Source organism: Stegodyphus dumicola, chromosome 9 (genome assembly GCF_044657685.1).
Source record: "Stegodyphus dumicola isolate Sdum_Otavi_A_Nest chromosome 9, ASM4465768v1".
Lineage (NCBI taxonomy): Eukaryota > Metazoa > Arthropoda > Arachnida > Araneae > Eresidae > Stegodyphus > Stegodyphus dumicola.
The window spans coordinates 164899453-164912840 of record NC_140776.1 but is presented as its reverse complement, the minus strand read 5'-3'; the positions used below and the strand labels follow the sequence as shown (position 1 = coordinate 164912840).

At 32.9% G+C, this 13388-nt stretch overlaps 2 protein-coding genes across 4 annotated transcripts in view; one reads left to right on the top strand and one right to left on the bottom strand.

Annotated features, from left to right (window-relative positions):
• LOC146995536 (ubiquitin-conjugating enzyme E2-17 kDa-like) overlaps positions 1–5731 on the bottom strand; it is a 153051-nt gene extending 147320 nt beyond the window's left edge. The window contains exon 1 of the mRNA XM_085824297.1: positions 5489–5731. The gene's annotated coding sequence lies outside the window, so the exon portion shown is untranslated. The remainder of the gene's footprint in view (positions 1–5488) is intronic.
• LOC118180641 (sodium- and chloride-dependent glycine transporter 1-like) overlaps positions 1–13388 on the top strand; it is a 233809-nt gene that overhangs the window by 207592 nt on the left and 12829 nt on the right. For all 3 annotated transcript variants that reach the window (XM_085824294.1, XM_085824295.1, XM_085824296.1), the window contains exons 9-12: positions 5–129; positions 2250–2362; positions 2461–2589; positions 12514–12613. In XM_085824294.1, coding sequence (XP_085680420.1) covers positions 5–129; positions 2250–2362; positions 2461–2589; positions 12514–12613 — 467 coding nt within the window. The remainder of the gene's footprint in view (positions 1–4; positions 130–2249; positions 2363–2460; positions 2590–12513; positions 12614–13388) is intronic.

Below are 13388 nucleotides of genomic sequence, written 5' to 3'. Positions count from 1 at the left end.
TCAGAGATGTATTAATCATAGGTATCGGAGACATGCTGACTAGTTTATTTAGCGGTTTGGTTGTCTTTTCTATGCTGGGATTTATGGCCGTCCAACTTCAGAAATCAGTACATGATGTTGTCAGTTCTGGTGAGTATACTAAGTAGTTTACTAAAACTGGGTTTTAAAAATACGAATTTTGTTATTTTTCAAAATAAGAGAAGCGTTATTCTAGCCAAATAAAACTTTCTATATATAGTTCAAAAACATACAGAACACTGAACCTTCTCTGATAAGCATATATTGCGTTTAAGAGTACGCAATTAACAATGTATAACTTTATGAAAGTCTAATTCTACAAATAATTTTGACATGGTATTTATTTCAAATTTTTCATGTTTAATCGAAATGATTTTTGGTAACTTATTGAATAGTAAATAACTGTTTGTAATTTAATTTTCCTAAAAGTAGTGAACTCGGTTTATATCAAGGTTTCACAAACTTCTTTCATTCACGAAGTGTCAGTTCGAGTGACACTGCAGTTTGTTAAATGATATTTTAATAAACAAAAGTCCTTTCAAATATCATTTTATATTCGTTATAAGAGAATTAAATCTGAAAAAAAAAAAATGATCAGTGGCTGTCAGGCATTTTCCATAATAAATTTGCAACAACACTTAGAAAAAATTCTATTTAATTAATCATTCGTAAAAAATTTTAATAATAAGTTTTTATTTCACCTCTTAGTAGATTGCTTTGATACTACTTTTATGCCAGTTTTAACAAGAATTTTAACTTGCTCTCTCCCACCAGAACGGTAGAATCACAGAACGTTGGTAGTTGGATCTGGGATCGAATCGCGGAGAACGGGATGGATGCATGGTCCGTTTTCGCAGTTTTCCGCATGTGCAATGTAGATATGAGCCAGTTTCCCTTAAAAAGTCCTCCACGAAGGCATTTCTCCCCATAGGCCGATAACCGTCGAGTTTCTTTGCCTTAGTTAATTAACTTTACTGGCGCCTCCAATAACCCCGATTAGGAACTGCCAGACATACATATCCTCATGGAAGACACCAATTTTAGTGAACTGCAAGGATTAAAAGGAGCTGTAGTTTCTCAATTTATCACATAATCCTGAATGAAATGATTAGTAAAATTGTAAATAAACTTGGTCCCTCTGAGTGAGCACTAAAGCTGAAAGTCTTCATGACGGCACAGCTACTCACCCAGTGGTCTCCGGTCTCCTGATAAAAGGTATTTCTAGATCACTAAAAATAAAATTTCTTTACCAAAAAAATCTGATCTGGACACCACATGATATCCTTGTACGCCTTATTAAATTACATACATTTTTTGCTGCATTTCGATTAAACTTATTTCATTAGAGATAGAGTTCTCATTCAATTAATTCGGCCCACCAGCGGCCGAGCGCTGAACACTGGTAGTTCGGTCCGAGGTTCGAATCCCGCGAACGGGCTGGCTGCATGGGCGTTTTCGTGGTTTTCCCCATGTGTAACGTGTATACGAGCCAGTTTCCCTTAGAAAGTCCTCCACGAAGGCGTCCCTCCCCTTAGGCAGATAGCCCTCGAGGCTTTGCCATAATCACACACACATTCAATTAATTCAGTTCTCACTTCGCGGTAAGGCGAAAATACATAAAAACTCAAAATATCTCCATTAAAAAATGAAAAACATAAAACACCGAATACAGTTAAAACAATTAAAAAAGAATTTTCACAATTAAAATTTGAGTTTCTACGCAAAAACAAATAATTCGACCAGCGGACAAGAAGGCAGATTTTCTCGGTGCACAAAACCGAAAATTTAGCTTTGATCCCACTCGGCAAAAAAACACTGAAACTGCAGAAACTGATTTAATTCACTATTCTGCTAAGTTTTAAATATAAACAAATATGTCTGCTCTGTTAGGCTTAGTCGTACTTAAACAAATTTTAAATTACTAATTTAGATAATCATAAATTTTAAATTGTTGACAATTCTACAGCTATTGCATGCAGATTAACTAAAAGCATAAAAAAAGGGGAGAGGAGAGAGAAAAGAAAAAGATGAGATAACAGAGGGAATGCTATTTTATATTAACGCTAAAAGTCTTGAGATAAAAATATCTCGGCAGTAATACTTGCATATCTTAGAAGCAGATATGTGTAATCATCGCAAGAAAATTTTGCAAACTTCATAATTCATTTGAGATGAAAAATAAGGTATTCATTAATACTTGTCTTTATATTACTAACACTTTAGTATTTCAGGTACTGGTCTCGCATTCATTGCATACCCTGATGCCATCACTCGAATGCCAGTGGCTACATTGTGGGCACTGCTATTCTTTTTCATGCTCTTTCTGCTAGGAATAGACAGCCAGGTAAGAAATACCTAAATTTTAGGAAAACGTTTATATGCAACTACATATGAATAGGTGTTTAATAGAAGCTGCGTGCTTAAGAAATATTTCCTTTTCAGTTTGCAACGGTGGAAACTATTATTACGTTCGTCTTTGACCAATTTCCTTCCACAAGAGCCAGAAAACCCATTGTTGTATGCGTAGTAGCCACCATGTTGTTTCTTCTGGGGCTGCCCTTGACTGCCAACGTAAGTTTTTAATTTGCAAACAATTTAATTTTTTCGCATGAAATATTTAGATTTCTTTACAGATGGATTGGAAGGAGTCACTATAATGAAATATGTCCGGTTCTTACGTTTTATCACAAATACCTTAGTAGAAGTCGCCAAATTTTCAGAATGTCCCAAATTATGGTAACCGCGCGCATAATCTTTCTTCTGGCAACCATGCTTATAACAGTTGTTCAGTCAGGCCTTGCTCCTTTTGGCACTTCTCTTCTTCCCACTTTCTCCGTTTTCTCATCTGAGATTTTCTCCTCGTCCTGATTTCAAGTGCCCTTGGGCTTTAATTCTGGAACCGGCAACATTGCTCTTCGCAATAGCTTTTATAATAGCAATTATAGAGTCTGAGTCTTCGCAATAGCAATTATAGAGTCTAACACCACCATTTTCGTATGCGTTCTTTTTTGTTGCATTCCACGTTCCAGCAGTTTTTATAAAAAAAACGCAGTATTTTTTGGCCTTATACTTAGTTTTAAAATATGAATTTGTGGAATTGCCAGGAACTGAAGAACTGCGGTAAATTTTTTGTAGAATTTTGCTAAATATTTTCTAAAGGGAACAACAAGGAAATGCGTTTCCTAGACAACCGCCGATAGGTTTTTCACGACTCCGGGTCTCAGCAATGCTCTGATGTTTTTTTCATATCTTCCGCAATTCTGAATTGCGGAAGATATAAAAAAACATCAGAGAATCGCCAGGAAATTTCAAGTTGGTGCCGATCCTTCCTGGCGCCTACCTTGGCGTCAAAGAAGAGACGATTCGGCGTAAAAAAGTCGTCAAATAGCGCCAAGGTGGTGGCTTTTATACGTAAGTACCATATATCCAATTCAGTTAACATGCAAATAGTTTTATAGCTTTTGTCTTATGGCTGCTAGCACATTATTTGTTTAAGTAGCGTAAATGGTTAATAAATCTGAAAGTTTACTATTGCTGACCGAAGAATGCAAAACCATTTCTAATTTAAAATGGATTACTTAAAAAGATTCAGATTTTTTTGCGCATGTTTTCGAATTATTTCCCAAAAGGTTTGAAATTCTGCGGTGACAAACTGCTTATTTCGCAAAAGATCCCATTTTCTGTAATTCCGGTATAGGTGAACCTGCGAAATGATTTAAGAATTGAAATTCGAGTCTTGGCTTAGCCGCATACCTGCAAGTTTGCAAAAATGGGTATTTGTATTCTAACTGAACGCAAATGATATTGTAAATCTTGCAGTTCGTTCAAGATTTCTGAAAATGGAAGTCAATCGGTCTTTAAAAAAATGCCAAATCTAAAAAATCGGCCTTTCGATAATCTTATCAAATAAGAAGTAAAATTATTTAACTGGACTAAATTATTTTATAAATAACGAATAACCATTGCTTCGTATAAAATTGATTACTTTGAATTTTTAGGTAAGAAAATTCGCGGTCTCTCTTCTTCTAACGAAGCAGCTATAAACGATTTGAATGAAATATAATCACTGGAATTCTGTTTTTTTATATTTGATAAAGAAAAGACTATATTTCCTTATTCTTAACCATTATGAAACTATTTGCGGCCATAAAGTATCTGCTAATTTAATGATCAGAGTATCCACTAACTTAATATGTATACTTCACAAGTATCCACTAATGCAATAATAATTGCAAGGAACAATTTTTAGAAATATTTATCGGAAATAAAAAAGCAATAACTAAAATTCGTATTAATAACAATTGAAAGATAAATTTAGGGTATTCAAAACGTCACTACATCTAGTGGTTAAAATTGCATAATAAATTTCTCCTTCTCTCCCAAATCAGTTGCTACATTTGAATACTTTTGTACTGATTATTGATACTGATGATTTTATGATTTCGTTTGAACATTTTTTCAGAAATTTTAGGGTACTACGTTATCAATCAGCAACATTTACCTACCAAGCATTCCCTCTTTAAATTAGTACAAAATTAGTTTCAAAAATCAAGAGTTCGCATACCCTTAAGGCACACCCCATTTTTTAAGGACTTTTCCACCAGTAATGCAATGAATTTATCTTCTAGCTAATGAATTGTGAATTCTTCCCTTAGAAAGTTCTCCACGAAGGCATCCCCCTTAGGCAGACAGCCTTCGAGACTTTGCCTTAATCACATAAGCATGATCTTTCTGATATATTAGTATGGGGAAGGATTGATTATAAGCATAACTACAACTCATGAAATGAAACTAGGATTTATTTATTTACATTAGAATGAAAAGAAAAATAAAAAAAAAAAAAAAAAAATAATCGTCAAAACATTTTGGATACGTCTATCCTCACTATCGTTCACGTCTCATCTCATCTGACTAGATGGCGCTCTTACATAATCTTAGTTACAGTTACAGTTTCCACATTAGTGGCAGAGTCCTTACAAAATGGGGCGCAGTTTAAGAGCGTGCGAACCCTGTAAATTTTGTTCGAAAAAATTGTCCCAAAATAAGTGTTACATTTGTGGAAAGTAAAAACTAAGAATGAATATACTAAGTTGCGATAATTTTAATCGCAAGTAAAACAATTTTAATTTATATATCATTTTACTGGTGTCGATCTACTAAACTGCATCGAAAGTTATTTATAACTCCACCTACTTGAAATACAGCAAGTAATTTGGGACGGAGGGAGTATATCTTAACGTTATTCAAATGTAAATCTTTGCAATAAGTCGTACACAGAACTGCGTTTTCTATTTCTGTAAACAGAAATTTTCATCTTTCTTTTCAAGCTATGGGCTAATCATATCAAGCTTTTTAGATTTGATCATGACCGAATTTAACTTACAGATCAAAAGATAGATAACAATATCAAAAGATATAGAAAGATATCAAAAAATACATGTTTCAGACAAACTATATCAGTAATAAAAACCTGAGTTTCTTCTCTACGGCTTGTTCCGAGTTGGTATTTAAGGCTGCGTTCATACGGCGGCGTAAGGCGTAGTCATAAGGTCATAAAATACGGGAATTCCGTTCACACTTGCGAGAACGGCGTGTAAGCCGTGGCCAATGAGAGAAGCTAAATTTGCACCATGTGTGGATATGTCTACAATTTTCTTGCGCTGTTCTCCTGCTCGATTGACTTCCCGCGTTCGCTCTGCTTGTTTTGTGACAGCGAAATCTTCTGTAGAAAGCCGCTTCGTTTTAGCTTCGCTTTCATTGGTCGACGCTTATCCCAAACTTGGCGTAAAGTTGAAAACTGTGAACCCTATGCCACGAGTTCTAAACCAGATTTTGTGACGTAGCACAGACTGGTTGCCTTGGCAACGGAGCTCGCCTTTAACCCATCAACGAGCCCGCCTCTCGGAACGAAATGCTTCGAAAACGGTCGCGTTGTCAGACAACAAACCCCTCCAAAAAAAAAATCGCTTTCGTTTTCTGAAATCTCTCTAAGATGGCCCAGCCTAAGGCAGTATGTTTGCTTCCCCTTAGTGTGATGGATAAGCCATAAAATTGCCTCCCCGCTATTGAATGCCAAGAAGTTGTTGCGTTTAGTTTCGTCTCCCTCCTCTTTCTTTGTACTAGTAGCCTGTAGACTTGTTTCTTTTAACATGTGACGGCCGAATTTTCCGAAATCTTTTTAGAATTTTAGCTTCCAAGCTTGTGAACATTCAATTATTCGACATGTTTTATTGGGCAGTATTTTAAGAAAGATCATTATTTATTTTGTTACACAATTTTTTTACTATTTACTTATCTATTTTATTTAGTTTTAGTAAACCAATTTATTTTGGGAAATTAAATTTTAATCCATTCTTTTACCGACTCAGTTTTCATCACATTATAAGTCCATACATATTTAGGATGAGAGTACAATATTTATCAGAAATTTTTGGAAAATTTCGCATATGCATTTATATTTTAGCGTTGAATTTTTTCCACAAGTTGTTCGTTTACTGTCGAGCTCATCTTCGTCTTTTCAGCGTGGAATTGGCAAGCATAATCTTCCTAATATTTTTCGGGATTTTATAGCAATTTCTAGAATTTTGGCGGTTTTCTACAAATATTTTGGTAAGTTTAGCTATTATACAGTTGCTACTAATGTAGAATTTAAAGCCAAAAATGTATTCCTTCGTTGATTTGAGAGATCGCATTTCGAATTTAAACGGAAGTTTAAATGAATTTGATACAATCTTACCACAGACTAGAAAGAATTATTTCTCTGTGTTGGATGAATTTTTCTCACTTTTCTGCATTTGATACATTAAATGCATAAAGCAGACACTCACAAATAGAATTTAAATAAATTTATTTAAATAATTTCTCTTTTCATTTAAAATTTGTCATTATTAGCACCTCCCGCAGTTTTATGCAATCATAGGATTTTCTGAATTCTATTAGGTCGTTAACATAATTTCAAGGCCTAATAGAAAAGTCATAATATGGAAAGACTATGTCTTGAGTACCAATAGCCAAGTATTTGTAATTAAATAAAATAATATTGAATACCAGCCGCTTTTTTATTTATTTTTAGTCATATAACAAAAGATAAACAAGAATACTATTACATCTAAGAATTATTTAGTAAATTATTTTGCTAATGTTTTATGAATGAGGAAACACGGTAAAAATGTTTTAATGATTGAATTCACCGTTAAAAATCAAACAAACCCCAAAATTCCTTTCTCCCATAACTTCGTAAAATGTTTTGATTAAATATAATTTGAATGAGTTTTCCAATTCTGTTTTGAGTGATATAAATATTATTAAATTAGGATATAAATATTAGGATATAAATTATTATTAGTAATAATTTTTGTATTATAACTTAGCAGAATATCGTTTATCGTTAAAAATTATATCTAAAAGAATTAAATTTTGAAAAAGAATAAAAAATATAATTAACTTTTCCATTTTCTCCTCTATGCATCTATTTATATAAAAAAGGAATCTGGCTAGGGAATTTACGACTTGTATATGAACTAAAAATTGGTATCTTGACAAAACTTGTCAGAGCATAAAAAGCTTACATTCTGTGATATTAGTGTATTAATCATACTTCTGTATCCGTAAATGCAGTTTATAATTACCAGCATAAGTATCATAATGGATTTTATTAAAACGACAAAACTGAATGCATGATCCTAGCATTATCAAAGTACGGCTTTTTATCCCGTTAAGAATTGCTTGGTTCGTAACCAACACGAGTTTTATTTTTGAAATGTTATTCCAAATAAAACAGGAAGCGTTAAACTATATGCATTTTAAACAGTTTTACTTTTTTTTTGGAAGGGAACCTGACTTCCGCAGGCTTACTGACACTAAGGTCTATTTCTAGTCAATAGAGTTTTTTCATTCATTTTTTTCATTCATTTTCATTCTTATCTAGAGCTATCTTTTTTTCTAACCATTGTAAACTACAGATATAGTGGGAAAAAATTCTCATTTTACATAATTTTCGGATAATTACATTTTACGTTAAATAATTTTAGATTTTGATTAACGCAATCGATGAATATGGCAGAATAATAGTTTGTTGTAAACATTGTAAATTTCAACGTTTTTTAAGTAAAGTTTTCAAGTAAACCAAACCAAAGATTATTAAATTAGTCTTATAATGTTTACTGTTTGGTTTTCAGTGTTCTGAATTTGCATTTAAAAAAACATAATTTAAATAATCTTTCTTTACGCTAGTCGCTTTTAAAATGTTTACCTATGTAAACACTTACTAATGTTTAATGTAGCAACTTTGTATGTACTTAACGAAAGACTTAGAGGAATTTATAAAGAAAACTAGTTCACACGGAAAAAATCACGAAATCTTCCCTACAGCCAACGTATTGACCAGAAACCAAAACCAGGTCAAAAAATACTTATGATCATCTCTTTTATCCACATAGCCATTGGTAAACTTTTCAAACTTATACTTGTTCTTATTGCAGTTATAAACAGAAATGTGAACACTCAGATACTGCGCTTGTTAAAGTTAGTACAGTCTGCGGCTGATTCTATATCTGCCGAGGTGTTTTCGAAAAAAACTTGAAAGATAATAAATTATGTTATCTGCTGAGTCATCGAAATATTATATATTTGTTTATTGAAACTGAAAATTTTATAATTTTCTATAAAACTGCAATGGAATTATTGCATTGAGTAATCTTCAGTGTGATGTAATTAGTGTCCTAAATATAAAAGTATGCAAAAATCAAATTGGAAATTACAGCAAATCAGTCCCTAGAAATATGCTATGCCTGTATTAATCTAGTAGCAATCAATTATTCATGAACATTATAGTATGCATGCCATATAACAATTTGTCAGCAGTACAGGAAACAATTTCGATATGCGTGCCTTTTCTTTTAATAGTTTTTCTCTCGTTACTTTTAAGATAAACATATAACTTGAAATAGTTTTTCTTCCTCCAGCTTTCACTTATTTATTTCTTAAAATATCTCCGCTAAAATCAGAGTGATATTATTAATGATTTTTCTTTATTATATAAATATAAAATTTATCCTTTATTATATAAATAATTGAAATGCTTAAATTTGACATTCTAATAAATATTTTATAGTAACTCTCTGAAAAATTTAACTTCTTTTAAAATGTATGAAAATGAATTAAATCGTGTATTTTTTCCAGTCTTAATGATAATAGAATTTTAGAATCATCAGTTATATATCCGTATTGATTATGAGAAATTATCTCATTCTTCTTTGAGCTGGAAATTGCTCAATGGAGCTTCTTCCAGCTAGAATTTGAACTCGGGGTGTAAGTGATAGTAGATCGGACTATCAGTCGGAATGCCTGTGGTTCATATTCCGCTGATAGGATAACGGATTTTTCGAGGTTTTTTTTTTTTTTTTTTTTCCCCTCATAAAAACGTTATGTCTCTTCAATGGCACCCCAACGAAAACATGTCAGACGATAATTCGTTAACACATGAATTATTCCGACAGTGCCTCGTGCTTCTTCTCTCTCGCCCTTTAAATGAAAACAAATAATAAGGAATTATGCCATTCTCACTATCTTGTTATAAATGGAAGTCCTTCCAGCTAGAATTTGGAAGACCTCCTTATTAGAAGCACAAAGAGGGCACTGCTGAATTTTCGCATTTCTTGCTTCGAAAAAAATCCAATGTATCTGCATGGTATCTTTCTATTTGTGCAGCATTCGAAATTATTCCGCTTTCGCAAATTTTTCAAATCTACTTTTTCTTGTATCGTTATTCCATTTGTCGTATATTGATAGGTGAAACAATGCAGATTTCTGTCTATTTTCTTAAGTTTTCGTATCGGCAGGAAAATATACTGTCACACTTAAAATTGGTTTTAATGCTGAAAATGATTTGATTGTTTGGTTCTATTTTTCCTTTTTCTTCCTTTAAAGATTTATTTTTCTTCCATATACTTATTTATTTATTACATTTTAATCTAATAGTCTCCCAAAAACTAAAGCGATAATAAAGTTCCTTGATTCCAAGATAAAAGAAACTTTCATTATGCTTTGAATTTCTTCAGCAATCTTTCACCAGTAGGATTTATTTTCTTCTTTCACCTACTGATACTATGTGATTCTATATATGTAATATATCTGATTATGTATGTGTGTGAGTGTGTCTAAAGGTTTAATTGATATATATATATATATATAATCAATGATATATATATATGCATTCATATTTTAGCATATGTATATATTATAATGCATATATATATATATTGCATTTTATAATTTCATTACACAAAAATTTTATACCTTAGGGAGTATATCTTTTATAGTAGATTTTGGGAATGCTTGAATTTTGAGTGAAAAGGAAAGTCAAGATTTCTACTACTTTACCCCGTTCAGTGCTCTCTCTTTTACTGAGGAATTAACATCATAGGAGGGCTGTTTTTGCCCAAAGGTTCGGCCTTTGTGGGAACGGTTAGGGAAAACCGGAAAAGCAAGAAATAATTTTTCATTCATGAATTGACATCTTCAAGAAGCATTGACTCTCAGTGAGTAAAAGACAAACATCTGGAAAGATGTATTTAAGCATAAAATGGTTTTCGATTCCAAATAACATTAATTTAGAGAAATTTTTGTGGATGCAATATATAATATTGAGATAAAAGTATAAAAGTAAGTAAAAGAGGGCGATGTAGGGTGATTTCATTGTTCGACTGTTCGATACACTATTCGACTATGTTAGAGAAAGGCATCAAACATAGTACTGTCGGCCCTGTGTTTAGATTTGCTAAATTTACTAAAGCACACGATATCTATCTACCAAGATAAAGGTATTCTACTTCCGACGAGCTTTCTAAGAAACACTTACACGCATTTAGTTTACATGTTGAGAAAAATCATAAAAATTCCATGCAGTTGATCTATTTCGTCGCTGAAAATAGAAGCCAAGAAGAATCGATAGTGTTCTCTGGCTTCAGGCACCTAGATTTCTCACTTTGAATTTGGAACTAGAAATATAATTACAAATGTCTCTACTAGGGAAGATCAAAATTCATTATTTTTTCACACATGTAAAATCTGGATAAATACGTTTTCTCGTTTATAAATTACAGAAGATTTTTCAATAATTCCTGATATTTTAAAGGAAACTTTTGATGTATTTGCTTCCTGTAACAGGTCTAAATAATCATTCATTAAAGCCACACTAATTTTAACGATCTGAAAATTAAGAAATGAGTTGAACTCTTTCATAATTATAATAAAAAACTTAATTTGGGTTTAAGATTACCTCAGAAGTGATTTTTTTTTTTTTTATTTAATACTATATTTAAAGAAATTAAATGTTGAAGAATCTGGATGAATGATGTATGTTTCTCGCATTGTGATAAAACAACGGCACCTAGACCCATCCAATTTTAAATAACGTACATTTCTACCCGAATATGGGCATCTCGAAGCCGAGATTTGGAATTTGTTTTATTATATGTTTCCTATTTCGTAAAACTTCAATGAATTTTTTATTAAGAAACTCAACGATTTTAAAGCGAGCAAAGACAACACTGTATGAAAATAATAATATAAAAAATTATCTTCAACGGGCGAGACTGTGTATCGTAAATTCTAAAGATATGCTCATTTAAAATTTATTTTGCGGTATTGATGTTTAACTGAAGTTTTATGGTTTAAGTGCGAAGAACATGATATTTAAAAATAAAGGTAACCCATAAACCGTTAAAAAACGCCCTTTGGGCGTAATGTAACTGAAAGATTTGCATTCTCAGATTTTTATGTTTGCATTTATTACTTTTATTTTTCTCGTTTTAATTCATTAATGCTCTTATAGGTAAACGTTCATTTTGTAAAAAATTCTATTGTTTATTCAATAACTGCTCTAAAACAGAAATTCTTAAATCCCTTTATATATGCATCCACTTTGTAACTGGTAATAAATTTGTTTCTTTAGAGTCAGTGTAAGGCCTTTATCCGAAAACATCAAGGAGATTTCTCCCCACGCTAATGACAGCCATTACCCATTGTCGTCAGGATTGCATGAACCCTTGTCCCCTTAGGCATTGGGGGTTGGAAGACATACAAAAATACGGGCTAGTCCTTTTTGGCGTGTTTTTTCGATAATACAAAAACACGGGACTGTCCGTTTTCGAGGGTACATTTAAACTAACAATAATCCGTAACGAACCGTTAAGAGACCTGCATAAAAGAACGAGAAAATCCGGGTGAAACCGTTAATGGGTTAACCACTTATGCCCTTTACGCCCCCGTCTGAACGAAGCTTAAGGAACCTATACCTTTTAATTTCTGCTAAAGCTTCATCAAGCGATTTTAATTTGATCATGACCAAATTTAACTTACTGTATTTTCAAAAGATTTACGTTTCACACAAACTACATGAGTGGTAATAGAAACCTGAGCTGCTTCTCTAATAACTTCATGACATAAATATCCTTCAATCTAAATCACTAATTTTATGAATATTTATCTTAATAGGGTGGAATATATCTTCTGGAAGTCATGGACGCGTATGCTGCAGGATGGCCTTACCTTGTTATTGGTCTTCTGGAACTCTTCGTTATAGCTTACGTATATGGTAAAGATAACTTTTTCGTTAAAGCTTTATTGTTCTCTTTATTTTAACTGAAATGTGTATTATCAAAATAACACAAAAGTTATGCTGAAAAGTCAAGCATTACGAGGTATACTGATAGTAAGAATCATATACCAACAGAGGCAGAGTCGTAGCTAGGGTTTTCAGCGCCCAGGGACAACTGAAGATTTACTGAAGAACCCCTACTGCTTGCCAAGGATGGAAAACAGGGGCGTAGCTAGAGGGGGGCAAGGGGGGACATCTGTCCCCGGGCGCAGCATCTAAGGGGCGCCAAATTTATATTACGAAATTTTAGAATGAAATGTTTTCCATCCTTGGCAAGCAGTAGGGGCGCGAAATCTTCAGTTGTCCCTGTGCGCTGAAAACCCTAGCTACGACTCTGATGGAAAACATTTAATTCTAAAATGTCGTAACATCAGTTTGACGCCGCTTGGATTCTGCGCCCGGGGACAGATGCCCCCCTCTAGCTACGCCCCCGAACAGAGGCTAGAAATACGTTAGTCAGACCCTGCTGACGAACGTATAACAGTGCTGAATTTCCAGGAAAATTTGCTCATAAAAATGGTTTCTTAGAAAAGGATTTTTTGCTATTCCTTTTTTGGGATTTCTTTACTTGAAGATGTTTACCCGAATGTAAAAATATACTAATTATATATCTGATGTCAATTTGACTAGATGAGAATCTGAGTCAAGACCGAATCTAGGGATATATATATATATATATATTGAGTGTTTCATCATTTGTGTTCTTTATTTT